The 22,253-nt window shown below is 36.8% G+C and overlaps 1 protein-coding gene across 1 annotated transcript in view; it reads right to left on the minus strand.

Annotated features, from left to right (window-relative positions):
- Positions 1-22,253, minus strand: part of MCF2 (MCF.2 cell line derived transforming sequence) — a 66,739-nt gene that overhangs the window by 16,206 nt on the left and 28,280 nt on the right. Inside the window, exons 12-21 of the mRNA XM_073227673.1 lie at positions 18,775-18,812; positions 16,168-16,256; positions 14,836-14,902; positions 14,019-14,134; positions 13,839-13,908; positions 11,967-12,059; positions 8,197-8,289; positions 7,254-7,379; positions 6,355-6,576; positions 700-792 (exon numbers count right to left, since the gene is read on the minus strand). Of these exons, the coding sequence (XP_073083774.1) occupies positions 700-792; positions 6,355-6,576; positions 7,254-7,379; positions 8,197-8,289; positions 11,967-12,059; positions 13,839-13,908; positions 14,019-14,134; positions 14,836-14,902; positions 16,168-16,256; positions 18,775-18,812 (1,007 nt within the window). The remainder of the gene's footprint in view (positions 1-699; positions 793-6,354; positions 6,577-7,253; positions 7,380-8,196; positions 8,290-11,966; positions 12,060-13,838; positions 13,909-14,018; positions 14,135-14,835; positions 14,903-16,167; positions 16,257-18,774; positions 18,813-22,253) is intronic.

The following is a 22,253-nucleotide window of genomic DNA, read 5'->3' on the forward strand; positions in this document are numbered from 1 at the left end:
AAGACAAGTTCGTTAAAATACAGCAAGAATTCTTACAACTAGATCAAACCAAGAAAATGTATTTCTTGAATTGTAATCACCTAGTGTGGAACCAAAACAGAAAAAACACGGAGCATGTTCAATAGGTAACAGCACATTCACCTGTCACAAGTCATGATACAAATACTTATTGAAATGACAATATCCTCTTGAAATGTGCTCATTTCTCTCACCTTTCCTGAAATAGGCTGGACCTTATAGTACATCTGGTGGGATCTTTCACCATATTCTTTAGAAACAATGATCAAATCTGAATCATCATCACATCACTGTGTCTCATGATTAGGAATTCTCTGAATGTCAAGCACAGGAGGAACTCAAAACTCTTGTAAATCTGTTACTCTAGGAACTCCGGAAACTTGATGGGGACAGAGAAGCATCTGCCAAGTTCTTGGCTATCAGCTATTGTTGGATAAGTGTCCTAGCGCAGTGAACACTTAAAGCTGTAGAAAGTACCACAGGCATATCTTAACTAAGAAAACATGCGCTACTGAAACAATGTTCAACTACATCACCTAGAACAGTAATTAACATTTAAGCGACCTCCAAGAAAGGATTAAGAGTTTTTGTAATGTAGCCAAAATTATTTTTGTTTGCAAATTCAGACTTTTGTATCTTCATGCAGGTTACAGTTTCTAGAATAATTTTTAAATAACCAACCTGGATGATATAAAGTTCTTCCTTCCCAGCATACCAGATCTCAAACTTGCGGTCATCTCCTTTTACATATTCAGTGACTCCAACTTCATCCATCTGCAATATGTAAGTTAACATTTTCATGAGCATTTTATTTGGAACACGAAATTACATTAAATCTGCCCCCACCATATTCTAAATGAAACAGAATTTCTCACTTGGGCAAAATACACATTTTACATTCAAAGAATATGAAATAATAAATATAATCATAGACCTATGTATTCATATGTTTTCATTTCACTATGCACTTTCAGTCCAGATTACATGTGTCCAGTGATTGAAACAAATGTTATATATCTGAACATCCAAGTAGTCCATCTAAGACGGAATGGTTATAAATTAGCTGTATACTATTAAAACAAATTATTGTGTCAAACACCGAAGTAATTAAACATCAGTGAAAAAGGTCATCCAATATTAGTTTAAATGGTTGTTTTTTAAATTATTTGCCAGACAAATTAACCTTACAAATTACTATTTATACAAGCCTTACAAGTTATAAACATCCAGTTTCTGGAGTGGGGAAATATCCTTTATTTCCACCAACCTCTCAGCCTCTCTAGGAAAGAAATAATCTGTCATGGGAGAGTGATATCTTCTTGTAGCCAGTGAAGTTCTTACACACAATATCCCTTCCTAACCACAGTTTTTCTCCCTCTCCACATGATTGCACAAAGCAAACTCTTCCGCTTTCTTTCATTCTGTGCTGATATCTTGCTTAATTTCATTCTGAGCAACTTCCCTCCCTTGGACACATGTTCTTCCTTAGTCCCCGTGTGTCTTATCTTTCACCTCCTGCCTCATTATCTAAAGGAGCATCTCTGTTACATTTACGAGTCCCATCAATGACCTTGATTAGAGCTGATAAGCATTAAAAGCAGTTCTAGTGTAAATCCCCATCAAGAAAAAGGGATTATGCTTTAAAATTAAATGAAACATATTAAGGAAAGAGCCTGTGACGTCTACACTGAATGTAGTCAGAAGTTACTTTCAGAATCTCCAAAAATATCTTTATTTTTTCTACTCATCCACTCTAACCTACTTTTATGCAAACATCAGAATTTAAGATGAATAATAATCTCATATTCAATCTCTATTTAAAATTGTTTTTGTTTCAACACGTGGCTTTGTCTTAACAGTATGGTAAGACGGAAAGCCCATGGACTTGGGGTCTGAGAGGCTTGGGCTGCAAGTCCATCTCTACCACTAACTAGCTATGTGTCTTCCTGCAAGTTGCTTACACTTTCTGAAGTAGTTCCCTCAACTATAACATGAAAAGATGACTCATTTCATAGAGCTGATAAAAGGATTAAATGGCATGAATTAAATGCTTAGATCATATAATGAGCTTTCTTAAGTATGAGTTTGCTTTCTGAGCATTCCCTTATTTGAACTGCAAGACTTTTGTGATTTTTCATTGCATATGTATAACAGCACATCATTATAGATTAAATGAACTTTTTGGGGTTAACCTGGAATTCTATCCAGATGTATCTACCAGATAATATTGTTCTCAGTTTCAAATTATTTATTTACAAACAATCCACTGGATTGCAATCCATTTGTAATTTGTGGGTTGTATATATTTTTGCAAATAACAAAACATAAAGGTTTTATTGAAAGGTTTTTACTGTAGTTATTAAATGCTTATTATGTTGTGAAAATTTACTCAGTTTTAGAATCAAGAGGCAGAGGTATAGGTCTGACTACATGAATATAGTTATATAGCATGTTATATAATAAGTAACATGTATTTAATAACAAATCTGATTCTAGAGTTATACCCTAACTGTGGTCCCTGCCTTATCTTTCATATTTTCATTGATGGTTCCTGGTAGCTATGAATGTATTTCCTTTATTATAAAGCATTTTATCTGAAGATATCTCCTGTGTCAAGTGTTCAAGGCCCCAACTTTCAACCTAGTTTTCTGACATCAGAGTAGTGTGAAAATGTCAACTACCTTGTTCAAAATCACCTACTGGGTCAAGAACTCTGGGGTTATAACCAATAACTACCAATCTTAAGACTTTCATTTATATCTCTGGGGTAGAGTTTAGTTACTTCTTGTGTTATTATTAGTTAACAATTGTTCTTGAATCACATTAATAAAACAATGTAGCTAGGCTGAATTGCCATAAAGAGGTTAAGCAGACATTGGGTATAAAACAGTGATATGGCTATACTTCAAAAACAGTCTCTGAGATCAAAAAAAGAAAAAAATGAGAATTATAACAATACAACTTATATAAATTAAAACTAGATGTGCATAGAACATTAGTATACACTTACCAAGAACACACAAACTGAAGGCTATACAGTGAATAAATGAGGGTGGTGGCTCCAGGGATAAAGAGGTTAAGTGTGGAGAATGGGACAGAAAGAAATGACGAAAGGAATGAAAGAATGAGCGAACAAAAACAAGGCCTTCCATCGCAGTGCAGTGATTATGAGCATGAACTCTGGAGCCATCTACTTGGGTTTGAATCTGTGCTGAACCACTTATTAGCTATGTGCTCTTGGAACTTGGCTTTGCCATCTCTCATATGGGCTCAATAATAGTTCTTACTCCATATAAAGTTGCTATGTGGATTAACATTGATATTTCTAAACATGTAGAACAATTTCTAGCAAACAGTAAGCACTCAGTGAATGTCTGTTAAATTTAAATAAAATAGATGTTGATAATAAATGCATGAACTGAAGAATCTGAAGAACTCAAATCTCTCCATCTGACTAACTGTGACCTTAGAGTCTTTCCTAAGCATAGAAGCAGCTGACTTAAGATAATAACACACAACTGTACAATTATCAGGCCATGGAATTCCAGCTTGGTATGCTGAAGTCAAGACAACAGTAATGGAAAGTGAGAGGGAAATGGCTCAGCAGTAGAGAGTTCCTGCACTGATCCTCTCTAGCATGGAGAAGACATTAAAACTAGAACCCAAATTGTTATGTTACACACTGACCAGTACTGCTAGCCATGATTTAACCCTGGAATCTTGTTAATAGGTAAGAAGTAGGAACTAAGCAGAGTGGGTCTTAAGAAATAGCAGAACTTCTACCTTTCTGTCTGTGGCATCACCATTTTCCTAATAATTCTTGTCTAAATCTTTGCAGGCATCACTAACTAATCTCTTATTAAGGATACTAGGCATTATTGGGGAATCAAAGAAAAACCAGGCTTTTTTTCCTTCAAATGTCAGGAATTATTTATTTCAGGTATTTACTAAGTCAACAACCCCTTCTGTCTACCGTCTACAGAAATGTTTCTTGCATCTATCCCATCTTCTGTCTCCATGGTTACCACTGTACTTCGAATTCTTGTAACTTGGTTACTTAATATCAGTCCCTCCATACTCTAATATACTTGAGAAATATTCTGTCAGTATGCTCATCATTGTGATGAATTAAAGGTTAAAAAAAATCAATACAAACCAGAAATAGTACATTAGGTACTAACTAGGTCACTCCATAAATAAAAAGTGAACCAAGTGGATTTGGGTCCAACATGCCTATGAAGGTAAAGTACCTTTCCCACGATTATGTATGCAGATGGCAAGAGATCTGGACCCTTTCTGAGGTCAATTACAAATTCTGGGTTCCCAACCAATGTGTATTGGAGACATAATGGACCAATGGAGATTTGGGGGATGTGGAAAGGGGTTACTAATATCAAAGAGCCACTGTGCATTTTTTATGAGAACAGTTGAGAGTTTTAACAAGTTATGACACTGCTTTGAGTTCGGAAGTGATGCAGGGAAAGTAGAGAGCAGGAAGAAGTCAGAGACCTAACCCTGGGTAGATGGGAGGGTTAACCCTCTGGGAACAACCAAAAGCAAGGCCTCCTTATCTGGTAGCCTCCTGACACAAACCCCTCAGGCCTATCTCTGGAAACACTGGCTGTCCTCTTTGGTACTGCAGTTAAATTTTCCTCCATTCTCAAGCTGATGACAACTGCCAAAGAACATACCCCTGAAGAAGGACTTGGGCGATAGTGGCTGGGGAATCAAGGTAATCATTTTCTCTACTTTCCAAGTTTTCTGTAGCAAATGCTACATTCTGTCTAAAATTTAAAATCTGAAAGATAAAATAATCAGGTGTACAAAATATCAGTCCCCAGTTACAGACTCTTGTGAATTGGAAATTCCTCTTGTCAAATGTCAAAACCAGCTGGGAGGATCGCTGGACTGCCAGTGACTTCCTCAAACAATACTGTTCTCATTTGAATAGCAAACTAGTGTTAGGACAGAATACCTGTCTGGGTGATAGGAGAGAAAAAAAGTAACATTAAAGGATAGGACAGGGGAAGTGTGTGCAGGATTCAGCTACAGATGGAGTTGAACTCCCAGGGAATGGAGGAGGGATACAAAAAGGAAAGTGGGTATATGCTAAGGACAAAAGTTACCCATTTTTAAATTACACTGCAGATACTCAGCCATCAAAGAAAATGAAACCTTGTCATCTACAACAACATGGATGGCCCAGAGGGCATTATGCTCACTGAACTCAGACACAGAAAGACAAACACCATCTGATTTCACTTATGTGTGGAATCTAAAAAACAAAACAAACAAACAAAATAGAAATAGACTCATGCACAGAGAACAAACTGGTAGTTGCCACAGGAGAGGTGGGTGAGGGGACAGGTGAAATACATAAAGGAGATAAAAGACGAACAAACTTCCACTATAAAGTAAATAAATCATGGGGATAAAAGTACAGAATAGGGAATACAGTCAATAATATTGCAATAACTTTGTATGGTGACAGCTGGTGACTATACTTATCGTGGCAAACATTTAGAATGTATGCAACTGTTGAATCATTATCTTGTACACCTGAAACCAACAACTATACCTCAATCAAAAAAGAAAAATAAATTACATGGAGGAAAAGGAAGAAAACTCTTTCCTCTTTGTCTCTTCTGTACAATAAAGGCTTCTTACTTCCAAGCCCAAGAACTCTACCCAGTACCATTGACTGGTAAGAGAATACTCACAGGGGAGCCCGAGTCACTTCCCATCACTTCAAACTACACTCTGCAGGACAGTAGGGAGCCCTCACAGGGACTGCCTGTGATTGGAGAGAGAGGAGGAAAGCCAAAACCTCTGCACTCCCACCCTCTTGTTTCAAAAGTTCTCCTTTACCTGACTTCTACGTAAGACTTCTCCTCCTGTTTGCGGGTGGGCGGGGGGGACGAAATGGGTGAAGGGGGTCAAAGGGCATAAACCTTTAGTTATAAAATAAATTAAGTCCTGTGGATATAATGTATACGGGTGACTATAGTTAATGATACTTTGCTGCATTTTGAAAGTTGCTAAGACAGTAGATCTTTAAAGTCCTCATCACAAGGAAAAACATTTGTAACTATGTATGGTGATGGATGTTAACTAGACATTATGGCGATAACTTTGCAATGTATATAAATACTGAACCATTATGTACATCTGAAACTAATATGTTACATGTCAATTATACCTCAGTAAAAAAAAAGATTTTATTTAAACAAAGGCATGTGCAATTAAAGTATAAAACCTACTCATTTTGAAAACTGTATAACATGAATATATATATATATGAAACAATATTACATTAAACAATTCAAATTTTCTTACTTTCAAACAGTGCTTAAAATTGTATGAAGGGTATCTGGTAGAGCCTTCTCCGCTTTCAACATGCCTCTTACAAAAAATAACGGCTTTTTCATACAAGAAAATGTGCCGCTGCATTGGTTTGAATCTAGCAAAATCCTTCATTTTTGTAGCACCTTTCTTGTGTCCATTCCAAACGCTGAATGCACCTTGAATTATCATCTTGCCCAGTTCGTTTAAGTTTCCCTAGGATGGAAAACTCAAAGTCATTTGTACAAGGCATAGCTACATACAGATCTCTCACATTAACATTATAGTGTTCAGCTTAAGCTATCAAAACCCTGAAGCATAATTTCATGGTTTTTAAAATTTTATTCATCACAACTTTTTACATTAAAACACGCCATGTGTCACATAGGTACAAAATTACTGTGGAGTGGAAGATGTAAGACACCTTCTTTTCCCTGGTATCTCCACGTGGACATATTTCAGACTAGGGTAACTTTCCTACCATCCTGTCCTTGATCCTGACTGGCAAATGACATGTACCAATCCAAATTTCCCCATAGGGTAGAGCTAACTCTAAAGATTTAAATTTCTTTCTTCAGTCATCTATCCTGGACGAGGGTGAGCAGCAATTCTAGGACAATATATCTCCTTAGAAGACCTAAACATTCCTTCAAACAGGATCTCCCAAGGTCTGGACTTGAGCACAGGCGATTAGGGACATGGGGAATGTCCCAAATCCATTTGACTACTGATCTGAAGCCAATTCTCCACTTAGCATTATCAGTAATATTGACATTTGGATCTCCATTTGTCTGCCTCTTACTTCTTATTTCTCAATTGGTTCCAGGAGAGGCAAAAGGGAATGTTAACATGCTTACCCCCTAAAACTGCAAGAATCATTAACATCTACTTACAATATAGCCATGTATTGCAGTCTGATGCATAGAGTCATTAACTGACTTCAGTAAATCCTGCATTGTGTCAAGTGCCTTGTTTAATTCATCAGATCCTTTGCAGTCTTTGCTATATTTCAATAGCTCCTGCAATTAGAAGTCAAGCATTAAACTTGGTATTTAGGCAGGTATCAAGAGCTGGAGAAAATGTATAATTTTTGCCCTAATATAATTTCAAAAAGGAATCCAAAGATAATGTCATTTTTGTGTCATTGCTTTCATATGCTATTCGCCACATTAATATTATATTTAAATAACAATGTCAAAATTGAGGAAGAAATGGAATAGTGACTACATAGTATAAAGCAAAAGGCATTCAGTGCTTGTGGAACTGAAGAGCAATAGCTATTAGGACACACTAGAGATTAATTTTTAAAGCAATTACACATTTTTTGGTCCTCTACATGTAAGAGTTTGTTTTATTCATTATGCACATACCATTGAATGTCATACAAATATACTTTAAAACAAGCTGTGTTGTATTTATTTATCCTTGAAACAATATTTTAGTAATCCTTTCACATTACATGAGAGGGTGTGCGGTCTTCACTTTTCACTGAAAAGGCTCATATAAAATACAGTCTCAAAACTACAAAAATTATTTGTTTAGTCCTTCTTGACAACAGTAGAAGTTCTGTAATAAATATACACATATCAATGTAACTTGCATGGAACTAAAGGGCTCCAGATATTCTCAGCTTTCCATCCATGCCTCTGGCACATGCATAACCACAGTGAACAGAAGGAGATCACTGAATTGATTCTACTGCTAAATCCAGCCTCCTTGGTCACTCAGTCGGCCTTTTTCTAGTGCTTCCTAGCCAGCTACTTCTTTCTTAATGGCTTTGCTGCATCTGACCCAAAGAAGTAAGTAAAGAAAGAAACAAATGCTTCATGTAATTACCTTCAACAGCAACTGATATTTAGTGAGTCGTTGCACTGGTTTGACTAAATAGGTATCCAGACCAAGTCTGTGTTTTAGTTTTCTTCGACATTCCTGTCATTAAAATACAATTTTCAATAAATTTAAATTAAGAGATATGCTTGTGAAAATGCCAAGTGCTGACTAATTAGAGCCCATGCCTACAGGTTTCATACATCTCAAGGCCAAGTGACTAGAAGAATCAGTTACATATGGTGTTGAAATTATAAGAGGCAGTATATTTGAAAAACTACAATAATATTATTTCAAGGCTATAGGAGGTAGAAAATTCCAAAACTTCAAAGACTACTATGCTTTTACATATAAATTCACATTGGTGTGGAATGCTTAAAAGGTGAGGAAGCAATGAAATGACCATAGATGAACATGACTACGAAGTGCTTCAGTACATCCAAGAAAATTAACAAAAGGCTCAGCAACATAGGCTGAGGCCCAGAAAAGGAATAGGCTGTGCTGAATATAAATCGGACTGGGTGTGAGTAGAGTTTTTTTTAACATCACAGGAAAAAATATAGCCCTCATCAAGTGGTGCTATATTTCAGATGATTATTGGCTCACTGCCACTATAAATATAAAGTCATGACTTTAGGCCCTGGGAACATTATAGGGACTATAATTAGGGCAAGATGGGGCTGGTTGGGATGAAATATAAAAAGTAGAGAGGACAAAGAGAGCAGGAGAAGATATACCTAGAAACCCAACTGGCATGTGGTAAACAACTGAACACACCAGAGAAAGTGAATCTCAAGTTAACAGAGGGAAAAAGCCAAGGAACAACTCAGTGTATGTTACAGAACACCTTTCCCCTCCACTCCGTACAGACTCCAGAATTACAGACATCAGATACCTCTGAAAGGGGGAGATGAAGGCGGGGCTTCAGAAACTGTAGCTGTTGAAAGTCTGTTTGAAGACAATTAGACACTAATAAGTGTTGTTGAGGGTGTAGAGCAATCAGGACCCTCATACACATCTGGTAGGAATGTAGAATGTTGCAGTAACTTTAGAAAACAACCCAACAGTTCTTCAAAAAGTTAAGAGTTACCACATGACCCAGAATTTCATACCCAGGCATAGAGCCAAGAGAAATGAAAATACACATCCACTCAAAAATTTGTATACAAGAGGTGGAAACAACCCAAATATCCATTAACTGCTGAATGGGTAAATAAAATATCAAATACCCATAAAATGGAATATTTTTTGGCCATAAAATGGAATGAAGAACTGATATGTGCTTTAACATGCATGGATTATGAAAACATGCCAAGTGAAAGAAGGTGAACACAAAATATCACATATTTTATGACTACATTTATATGAAATGTTCAGAACAGGCAAATCTATAGAGACAGAAAGTAGCTTAATGATTGTAGAGGGCTGCGGGGATTGGGGGAAGGAGGTGACTGCTAAAAGGTAGGGGTCTTTTATGCAGGTCTGAGACTGAAGAAAATGTTCAAAAACTGAGTTGTGGTGATACCTGCACAACAATGTGAATATAGTAAAACTACTTAATTGTAAACTTTAAAAGGGTGAATTCACCTTAATAAAAAAGGGTGAATTCGAGTATTTTAATTACATCTCTATAAAGCTGCTAGCAAAAATAAGAACAATAATAAGTGAGCATAAAAACCCAAAGAAGAGAAAGAAGCAATAAGCCATCCACTGTGCATAACTGAAGGGCAGCCTCTCCTTCCCTCTAGAAGAATGGATGTTTATCTGAAAGAGCAAAACAGAAAGCCTTTGGACTAGGGAATACCAGGTTCAGTTGAGACACAGTACTATACAGAAAGCAAAGAAATTACTTGACTGTTCATGTAGTAACTTGGAGACTCTCAGCCTTCCCCCTCAAACTTGGCTATTAGAACCCTGGCGGCCAGATCCTTATTTACCAGATAGCAGATTAGGGATCTGACCAGCCTGAATGAAATGACCTATAGAGAAAGGGGGTAAAGATATACCCACAGAAGGAAATAGCTGGAGACAAATCATCCAAAGGTCAGAACCATGGTCAGTAAACACACATATGCTCAGGAAGCTTCTCTTGAGCTTTTCAGTTCTTACTCCTAAGGTAAGTGGACAAACAAGTAACAGCAGACATTTGAGATGAGTATCTGAGGGACAGGAACAAAATGAAGAAGAAGAAAAAAGAAAAGCAATCTGAAGATAACAGAAATTATGCAGGGAGGAGTGAACCATTTGATAAGGAAAATCTGTTATTAGTACCTCCTATTGCTAAATGAAGATAATGAATTCATGAAATAATATAGGGTTCTACTGAAACATTGAGAGAACAAAAAAGGGTAGAGGCTCTTCATAGTTAAAAACACAATGGCAGAAACGAAGCCTTCAATTGAAGGACTGGAAGATAAATTGCAGAAAATAGAGCAAGAAGACGAAGAACCAGAAAATAGAAAAGATAAATTAGAGCACTATCCAGAATATCCAACATCTGGACAATAGAAATTCCAGAAAAATAGAATGGAGAAAACTATGTGGAAAAAAAATCAAAGAAAAAAATCCAACTAAAGTTGGACAAGAGGTTCCAAATTCAAAGAGATCACTACAAAATTAGCAGAATAGACGGCAAGAATACCAACATCACGGCACAACACTGTGAAATTTCAGAACCCTAAGGCTAAAAGATGTTCCCATAAGCCTTCAGAGAGGGGATAAAAATTAAGTCATGTCTGCAAAGGAACAAAATTCAAAATGGCATCAAATTTCTCAACAGCAATACTGAAAGCCAAAAGGCAATAAAGTAAGCATGTCTAAAATTCAGAGGAAAATTATTTTTTACATAGAATTCTATACCCAGCCAATCTGGCAATCAAATGTTACAATAGACTAAAGACATGTAAGCTTGCAAAACTGTTTACCTACCCTGTACACTTTGCCAGTAAAACTACGGAAGGACATGTTCTACCAAATATGTGAGTAAAACAAGAAAGGAAAAGATATGGCACTTAGGAAACAGGAGAGCCTATACTAGAGACAGGTGAACAGATTCCCAAAACTGGTATTCACCAAGATCCAAACATAACAGCTGCATGATAGGCCTAGTGAATCTAGATCAGAAGAATCCAGAAGAGGCTCATTCAAGATGAAATTTAGAGGAAATAGAATGTGTTTAAATGTACTGAGAAGCGATTTACGTGACTTTCATTACTGGGAGAGTTTGGGGTATGACAGGGGTAAATACCTAGAAAATTGAGGCAGTAGAAAAGACAATTGCAAAAAAAAACAGAAGGGAAGGAAATGTAACCATCTTATATACTACATGATTCATCTGAGCATAGAAACTACATAGCCATAATAGTTTAGTACTGTACAGCAATCTACTAAAAGTTATGACATAACTATGTTGGATGATTTGGGGGAAAAGAAGTTATGTGTGTGCATGTGGTAGTGGGGCAAGGGCAGTGCAAGAGAGCTAAATTCTTATCTTCCATGGAGGGAAATAGCAATGTAAGCATGTTATTTGGAGATATGGAGGTAAATACCAAAAAAAAGCAGCTACAGGAGCTGGAAATGGTTGCCTTAGGAGAGCAGCATTTATGTGTTTGGATGCATGAGTATGTGTGCATGTGTATGGGTGTGTTTTGGAGAGGGTTGAACTGCTCTTTTATCTATATTATATATAACTTACTTACAGCAGAAAATGAATTTACAAATAAGAAATATCCCAGTATCTTCCAAAAAGAGTATTTCCAATACCGTAATAATTACTATACCTGGAAAAAGGCACATTCTGAAAACTTCTTCCAAATTGCCTCTGATCTGGGTTTATTCTGACAATATATTGCATACATCTGAAAATCATCTTTCTGTGATAAAAAGCAAATACAAATGTATTACCAATTTGTAAAGATGTACTTTTCTTATCAAGAAAGGCTGAACAAGAGCGAGTGTGACCAAGTGTTACAGGGAATGTGGCCTAAGAATCTGCCACACTGGCAGCTGGTCAGGAGCCCTCTTTGTAGTCCAAGGAGAGCATGACCATCAGACTGAGTAGAGAGACACATAATAATCCAAGTAATTTCATGACTTCCACTTACCAAGTCTGACAGAGGGAAAAAAGCCTTCCCTGACTGAACTATAAAAACAGACTAAGTTTTCGTAACTAGGAGTGCCAAGAAACATGCTGTCCCTATGCTATTAATCTCTCAGTTCCCTAGTGAATGAATTGTAGCTAACTTCCGTGATCCTAAATTCATCACTGAGACATCATCATTGTACCAGAACCCTGCTAGGCATCTGCCCGTGCTATTCTCTCGCCTTGGAATTGTCTTTCTTTGACCCTCATCTACTGAGCTACCTCCTACTTACTCTCTAACATCCACCTCATGAGTCATCTCTTCTGCAGAGCACTCATTCACACCTCCAGTCTATGTAAGATGCCCTTCTTCTTGGCTTCCGTAGGATCCTTTATCCTAATGCATGTATCTCTAATACAGCACAACTCACACTGTACACAATGGTTTTTCCCTGTTTTTCTATGTGAATAGTCTTAGGCTTGGTATCCACATTGCCCAGCATAGTGCTAGTACATGGTAGGGGGTCAGTAGATGACTACTGAATGAATGAACAATATCAATAGGCATTTATTACACCAATACTGGTTACCAAGAACTCTGCTAATTTTATGAAAAACACAAAGATATATAGGATGTGGACCCTACCTCAAAGAGTTTTCCATCTACTTAGATAATTCATAAGATGTACAGTAAAACTAAAATCCCCAATGAGTAGCACAGACATGAACTACTACAGGAGTCCAAAGGAATAGGAGACTGGTGTTGCTATCAGTTAACCATGTTTAAAGTTAGGAAATGTTGGGAAAGGTAATGGCACACAGTTCTTTCTCAACCTTATTATCTTCTCACTCTGTAACACTTTCTAAGGTAAGCTATCTATTTAGAAGCTTTCAATTATCACCTTTACAAAATTGACTCTCAGATCAAGACAGAACTGCTCTTTCAGGAAGAGAAGGAGCTAGATAAGCAGGGAACACTCTGAGAGAAAATTCTAATGGAGGAGCATATGATAACAAAGGCTAAGAAGTCAATTGTACTAAGTATACTCCTAGGACATAGAGAAATGAGCCTCCCTGATTGATCTCATGGAATAAAAAACAGCTCTCTGTTTTGCAAAGATCCTATGATAGATGCCTTGGTGTCTGAAAGCCAGACTACATTTGATTCTAAGACTTTACATGTGTTAGAGGGGAATGCCAAAGCATCTCTCAGGCTAAAAATTAACCAAGCCAAGAATGGTTGTGCCAAGATGATCGTAACTCTCACATCTTCACTGCCAGGATAGTTCCTGGACTCCTGGGATCACCCAGGGGTCAGGGGTTACAAACTGAGCTATTGAAGCATTTGATACCACAGAAAACAATGGCCATTTGCCTGCTCTGGGTAGTTTGTTGCCATCGGTTTCTGTAACACAACTTGGTTTAGTATTAAATACCTGCTGGAGTGATGTGTCTCCTTCAAAAACATAAGGACATAAAAAACAATACCTACTTGGTCTCTAAATCTGTTCTTCAAATGAGCTGTTGTTTCAGTGGGCCATATTTATTTTTTAAATAATAATTAACTAACCCTTTCCAAGAAACAAGGTCCCACTCCTTCTGGAGCACCAACGCAATTTTCCAGACTGCTCAGGAAAATGCTGTGAGAATTTCAGAGAAAAAAATATATAATTTTACAGGAAATATAGTAAACTGGTCAATAGTCTTTTAAATATCATGAAAAAGAAAGTTCAATTCAGCAATTACATACTTGTTATGGAATTCATATATTTCTGCCATATTTCCAAAGAGAACATCCCTTTTACTTCTCAGGAGAGGTGGCATAAGATCAAACATCTCTGGATTATTCATCTCCGCTCTATAACCCTACCCAAAATAAATACATTTATTCAATTAAAAAAACATTCACATTAACATTTGATTGGGCCACCAAAGGTATGGACACAGCAGAATGTATAAGGGATTAGTGGAGGAAGCTGCTTATAATTTTCACATACAAATCTAGTTCTCAAATATATCCATTCTTTTTTGGAGTTTTACTTTTTAGAAAGCAGGACAAGGAAATCAAGGTTTTCTACTGAATGGGTATAGCCCTGTTGGCCTTCAGGGTGGCTTGCTGTGTAGGATACAGAATACAAAAGAGGCACAGAAATGTAAAATGATATCTCAGGTCATTAGCTTCTCCATAAACTGATAATAAGTATTTAAGCCTTTTCAGACCAAATTAATATTAAGTCACTTGTATCAAAAAAATGTTTTTCTCCCATTTTTACTTCTTGATACCACAATCTTTAAAAAGCACCCTGGGAATAAGTCTAACAATCAGGGGTACCCCTCAGAGAATAGCTTATCTCTTCCATAATAAAGTCTGAACCCACTATTCTCATTACTTAGGGAAAACCTGAATATGCACATTTAACAAACATGCAGCCTCAGACAACCAGAGAAATACCTCCAGCTGTGATGTGACAATCAAGGAAGGTGACAGGAAGAGAAGACTGCTCTGAAATGAATGTAGCAGGAGAGCATTCAGGAAAAGATGGGAAAATATAATTTGAGTCACTTACCAGCAAAACGGTGTACAGCTCTAAAACATACACCCTCTCTGTCTGTATCAGCTCAGTGAGGACGCAGCTGAAATGCAAGGACAGTATTGGTCAGTTACTTATTGCTTTAGAACTGCAATGCAATGTTTCTATTATTATCACTATAAATTGTCTTAAGGTAAAAATTGTGAATGCATAGGAACTACCAATGGTTTTGGTTTTATCATCAAAATAGAAAATCAATTCTATGGTTTCTAGAATAAGTGCCACCCACAAGACTCTTTAAAATATACTTAAAAGAAGGGGGAGGGGAGGTCTGAGGAGTTATTTTTAAATGAATAAAAGCCACTTAATTTCTAACTCACTAAGCTTAATAATCAATTTACTAAAAACTCATAAATCTATTCCTAAAAATCTAGGGAGTATTTTTTTTTTTTGGACAGCACAGTTTCTGAGCTATCATTCCTTCTTTCTCTCTCTCTCACAAAAAAATGGTATTGGCATTTTAGACACAATTTTTCCCTTCTCCCAGTAATGTCTGAAATTTTCCAAAACATGAAGTGGATTTCTTAAGTTCCTCATTGACTTTGTTTACTGTCTCTTTAAAATAGAATACATTTTCCTTCCCATGTGATTTCCAATTGACATCATATTTAAAATGACATCATATTTTTTCCTCACTCCTCAGTATGGGTGACCTTCTAGTGGGTGTGATGAAAGCACAGGAGATGAGCTGTTAGAAGCCCTCGATGCAGGCCTGGCCAACTGAGCTCCGCCTACGGAACTTGAGGAAAACTAACCAGACTTCTTCCAAATCTTCTACCTTTGGTCTCTGTTTTGTTTTTACATTTTTAAGCATTAACATCCTTTGAATATATATCTCCACACAACTTGCTCTAGAATACTGGCTACTTACAACTCTATGATACAAAATGTAAAAGGTGAGGAGATTAACCTCTAGAATATTTGGATAATATTCTAGAGGTGAACAAAATTAAGATATTATAAAAGTAAACCAAAAAAATGATCATGAACATCTACAAAGTAACACTGTAGATGTACAAAATCCTTTGTCGTTTTTGAAACACTGTCTCACTCACTTTCACCTCTATTGCACAGGAGGAGACTAAGATTCTGGAAAAGTCTAGTTTATTTTCCTCAGGTTACACAAACAGGGCACAGGCTGGCCTGGCCTAACGTCCAGGGCTTCCGACACCTCACCTCATGCTGTTTTCATCACACCCAGAAAAACCCCATTCTGTGAATTCAAAATCACAAACACATTCAACTTGAACACTGAATCAGACTCCTATTGGTAGATGCTATATGAATGTGTATTAATGAATAAGATACTTCTTTAAAACAGCCAAGCTATTGTCATTGCCCAAACTGGTGGATGGATCAGAAATCCTCTTCTCCTGACAACCACGTATCACTTCAATCTGAAATGATGAAAATAAAAGTTAACTTAGCATCTACATAGGTAAGAGATAGATTTCTTCTTTAACAAAATCTAGTTCAAATTAAGTTTTCTCAAGGTTCTAACTATGTAGATAAGTGGAAAAATAATACTATGATAATTATTTTTTTTCAGAAAACCTTTGGTATATACTAGTAAACAATGTGATTTGAGTTGCCTAAGAGGACAGATGTTATGATACTAATTAGAATTTATTTTATACATTAAGCAATGTTGCATTTATTTGGCACTTTTGAGAAATGAGGTAAATTCATAGAAAGCTAACTTTCCAGATAACTAAAGTTTACTCATTGAAGGAAGAACAATAACAGTTTTAACCTTAATGATTTTTAATTTAAACCTTTCTAGGAAATATTACATGAATCCTTGAATTCTTTGATCAGGGACACACATCATCATTGACCCTTCTAATGACTCAGTGGCAACATTATGAGCATGAATGATGAGATAAAACCTAATGATACACTCTTGGGCTAATAAATGCAGAACTGTCTATTCTTTCTGTCTCTTCTCCCTGCCATGTATCAGTTGTTGCTACAAGTGACCTCTCTGATCCTACACCACTGTCTTTTTTTGCTGACACTACAGGACTTGTGGAATGACCACTATCTCAAAACTACATGGGATTTGTGATGGTTATTTGCTCCTCAGAAGCATTTGAAGTATATTCCAAGCATTCTGGCTGTATTGGACAGCTGAGCTTGTGAAAATTCTGCCAAGTAAATATAGCATTACTTTGTAACAACTAGAGCCCAAAATAACCATTGGCTAAAAAATATTCTACTTTGTGCTGTGGGTTTTTTAAATTGAAATACAGTTGACATACAATATTATATTGGTTTCAGATGTACAACATAGTGATTTGACAATTACATACATTACTAAATGCTCACCACAATAGGTGCAGTGGCCATCTGAAATATGATCTACCTATTACAAATACATGTAGAAAGGAAGAAACATTTACTACTTTCTATATTGTGCAGGCACAGTCCTACGTGATTAACAAATCATTTTCTTAACAAATCTATAATGGATCATTACAGCTAATCTTCACAGCTGTTTAGCAAACAATGGCATATTACCATATTTCTGGTGGAAAACTGAGGCTCAGATAGGCTTTAGCACCAGGGCCAAGGGCACATACCTAATATGTGATGACAGAGAGTTAAGGCCAAGGTTGGCCACCATTTTCTTGCTCCCTTTCTAAGGGTTTGCTTTGATTTCTTCTGTCTGCTGAATGCACCATTATCATTTTAATACTGTAATTAAGACTGAAAACATGCATACCCCACTGATCAGATAGGTATGTACCATTTAGTCCTAAGAGGTTTCTGACATACAAGTTTGGGAAGTTTTGAAACATAAATTTATACTTTCACATGCTCAGGAGTGTGTAAATTGTCTTGAATTGAAAGAATGTGTGGATTTTGGTGCTGGGTTGACCAGAAGAAATCTCACCAAGAAAATGTACAGAGTCACAGCCTCCTATCCTGTCCCTAGCAATATATAAATGAATAAATCCACATAAAGGAATGTTAAGGTATCATGAGTTGAAACTAGAATGAATAGACATGTAAGACTATGGGAAGTTCCATTCAGCCTGTTTCCCTTTTGAATACAGAAGTTGGACATCATGATAGCCAGGCATGGTCTATCACTATATGCCTTTCACTAGTCTGGTAATAATTGTGTAAAACATTTAGAACCCTGCCATATGCCACACATTATTCAAAGTATTTTACAAATATTAGATCATTTTATTTTTACACTAACTCCATGATGAGGATGTTCTGTTATTATCCCCATTTTATAGATATGCAAAGTGAGTTTCAAAGAACTTACCCAAGGTTATACAGCCAATAAGTGATGGAGCTGGGATTAAAGCCAGGCAGTATAGCTGTACAATCTCTATCACTGCTATACTGCCCCCTGGAGATATGTTCTTGTTCTTATTTACCATCAACAACACACAAAAAAAGGATAGGGTCCTCCATTTATGATGGACTACTCTGCAAATACCAGAATATCATGGATAACTGAGAAGCAATCTTACATAGGTTAAGAAATGAATAGTGTCTTTTTCTTGACCCCAGAGTATGGGCCATTAGAACCTGTCCTTTGACCATGCTTCCTGTTTGCAGGGTGAGAATACTCATGAAAGAAATCTCCTTTTGTAGAAAGGTGCAATACTTCCTTAGGTTTATTGAGGTGGGTTCGGAGGAAAGAGAAGTTGGAACTTATTTGAGATATTCTATAGAAAATATTCTGAATTTGAGCCAAAGCTTGAGAAACTGTTTATACATCTGGGGATATGCCAGTACAGCAATTAGACACAACGCAACACAGCTTTTTCTTTTAGATATAATAGGCTTTCAAACATACAGTACTGGCTTAGTGAACTTAAAATCTGGTTTAAGCCTCCATATCAATTTTGCAACTACAGCAATAAAGCCAATTTTGAATTATTTAATATTTACTTCCAAGTTGCTCCGATTTTGTCTCCAAATCTTCCTCCCTGGTAGAAAAATATGAAAGAAGAATTTCAAAGCAGAATTAAAATCAACACTATTAATAAAAATACACTCATGTTTATTACGTAATTAGATATTAACATTCCAATGTTTATGTTAGCATGTTTAAATCACACTACACACAACAGTTGATGGGTTCAACTTATCTATATGATCTCAACTTCTTGTTGAGCATGATTTTGGTTCATATTCACCCATTCTCTCTCTTCAAACATCTGCTTGAGTGCTGAGCAAGCATGAAGCGAGGTGTTAGTACTCATGACCATTTGCAGATGTAATGTTCATTCTGACGCATACACATTTAATTAGATAGTAGCTCACTGATTGACTGGATCAAAAAGTTTTGAAAAACAATCTAAATTTAGAAGTTTTAGCATCTAACATTTATTTGGCACTTATTACAGGCTAGGCACTGTTCTAAGCCCAATGCATGCATTTTTTAAACTTTTGTCTTTTTTTCTTATTTAAGTATCATTGATATACAGTCTTATACTGGCTTCAAATACACAACACAGGTTCAACAGTTACCCATATTATTAAATCCTCACCCCCTCTAGTGAGATTACTGACTGTCAACATAGGAAAATGTTGCAGTCATTGACTGTATTCTCCATGGTGTATTACTATCCCAGTGACCAACTCATATTATGATTGAGAATTTTGTGCCCCTTTATCCCCCTCACCCTCCCCACCCACCCCAGCTCCTCCACCATGATAACCACTAGTCACTTCTCAGCGCCTGTGAGTCTACTCACATGCATTTCTCTTTTTTTTTTTTTTTTTGAGAGGGCATCTCTCATATTTATGATCAAATGGTTGTTAACAACAATAAAATTCAGTATAGGGGGGTCAACGCTCAATGTACAATCATTAATCCATCTCAAGCCTAATTCTCGTCAGTCTCCAATCTTCTGAAGCATAATGAACAAGTTCTTACATAGTGAACGAATTCTTACATAGTGAATAAATTCTTACATGGTGAACAGTATAAGGGCATTCATCACAGAAACTTTGGGTTTTCATCAACATGCATTTCTTTTAATCGTTATATCATCCCTAAGAGATTCTATCCCCATTTTATAGATAAGTAAAATGAATAGGTTGTCCAAGAAACAGAAGTGGTATTTATATCCATATAGTCCACATCAGAATACATGTTTCTAATCATCATATAAAACATTTCTGAAGCATGTTGAAATGCTAAAACAAAACAAAAACAACTCCATCAAAATTCTAAGCTTTAATATTTCCATTCTTCCTGTTTAATCTTTTTCTTTCTGTTTAGTTTACAAAGGGTGAACTCCTATACTATTAAGCACAGAATCTAGATGTCCCTACAAATCCTGGGATATGGTACAGCCAAAGACTAGATCACTGAAATTCCTAATGCTCAGGTCTGCTGAGAAGGCTGTCACCCACACAGGCTACATGGATCTTTCTTGCCATGAAGGAAACATGTTGTTGTCCTTTCCTCCTTGGCAGGAGCCATTACAAGACACATTCAGAGAAAGGCTATGTTGTTCCATTCTCTAAATTTTATACTTCATTTCATTTATTTAAAAGTATAAACTTTATATTTATAATAACATATTTATATAAATATAAGTTCTACTTAATGGCAATTAGTTACCATGTAAAATCAATTTCTCAAAAAATACTGATGTCTGCCACTTTATGTTTTTTAGTTTTTTTATTAAAGTCTAGTTAGTTGATCTACCATATGTTGGTTCCAAGTATACGGCATAGTGATTTGACAGCTATCTACATTATTAAATGCTCACCCCAACTAGTGTAGTTACTGTCTGTCAACACAGAAAGATATTACACCATTATTGATTATATTCTCTATGCTGTATTTTCATCCCCATGCCCACTTTACATCATGATTGAGATTTTTTTGCCTCTTCATCCCCTTCACCTATTTCACCCATCCCCCCACCCCAAACACTCCCCCATGGGAACTACCAGTCTCTTCTCAGTGTTTATGAGCCTATTTCTGTTTTGTTTTCTTTTTAGATTCCACATGTAAGTGCAATCTTATGGCACTTGTCTTTCTCTGCAGGGTTTATTTCACTGACCAGAATACCCTGTAGGCCCATTCACGTTGTTGCAAATGGAAGGATTTCCTACTTTTTTGTGGCTGAATAATATTCCATTACACACACACACACACTCATGTGTGTATATATATATAGCACCTCTTCTTTATCCATTCATCTGTTGATGGACTCTTTGATTACTTTCATATCTTGGCTATTGTAAATAGTGCAGCAGTAAACATAGGGGTGCATGTATCTTTTTGAATCAGGGATTTTGTTTTCTCTGGATACATTCCTAGAAGTGCAGGGTCATATGGTATTTCTATTTTTAGTTGTCTGAGGAACCCTCATACTGCTTTCCATAGTGGCTAATGTCTGCCCCTTTAAATACAAACTCATTTATAAAGGTGACTAGGGAGCTTTACTAATGAATTCTTTACAAATACATTAAGAGATGAGAAAGGACTGTATGCCCAACTTATGAAGACAGCATCTTTTCCTGAAAAGCAAGGTAGAGGAATTCATTCTTTTAGCAATGTAAATATATATTAAATTACTCTACACCTATACTATATGCTAAGCTCTGTTTGCTGCTGGGGATACAAACATGAATTGCATACAGTTCCTGCCCTTACATAGCTTATAGTTTAGCAAGAGACTGAAAACAGGCAATTCCACTAAAGCTGAGAAAAAACGAACAGGGGTTTGTTATCACGTAGCCTGAACACCTAACCCAACTGGGGGAGGAGAAGAAGAGAAGAGGCAAGAAGGAAAACCTTACCTGAAGGAAGTAGCCTATAGACAGGAAATCCGATGGAGTAGGAAGTAGCAAAAGGACAAGGAAGAGGAAAAGGAATAGTGTTGCAGAGGGAGAACAGGATGTCAAGTCCAAAAGGCGAGCCAACTTGGGGCATTTGAGAAGGGAAAGCAGGGAGACAGGGAGACTGCTGCGGCTGTTGAGGCAACAGACGACTGAGCTTCGATTAGGGAAGTGGGGTGAGGGACAGAAGTGGGAATGGAGCAGAGTGGGGTTTTGACTGATTAGAGGTAGGGCATGAGTGAGAATGGGAAGCCAAGGTTGCAGGCTCAGGTGAGTGGGGAAATCACAGCACCATTCACCGAGATGAGGAGCACAGGAAGAGAAGAAGGATGCGGGACATATGTGATCGGTTTGGGGTGGGCTGAGTCTGAGTGGCCTATAGGAAATTCAGAGAGGCCAACTGTAAACACAAGTCTGCAGTTTAAGAGAAAGATCCAGACTAGAGCTATAGGTTATAGGTTTAGCAGCTCACATTTCAAACCACATTTGAGCCCTCACAGACGATGTTCTTCCATAACTTCCCTCTGTAATAAATGTTAATTGAACAAATTTTTATTCCACCTGGC

Source organism: Manis javanica, chromosome X (assembly GCF_040802235.1).
Source record: "Manis javanica isolate MJ-LG chromosome X, MJ_LKY, whole genome shotgun sequence".
Taxonomy (NCBI): Eukaryota; Metazoa; Chordata; class Mammalia; order Pholidota; family Manidae; genus Manis; species Manis javanica.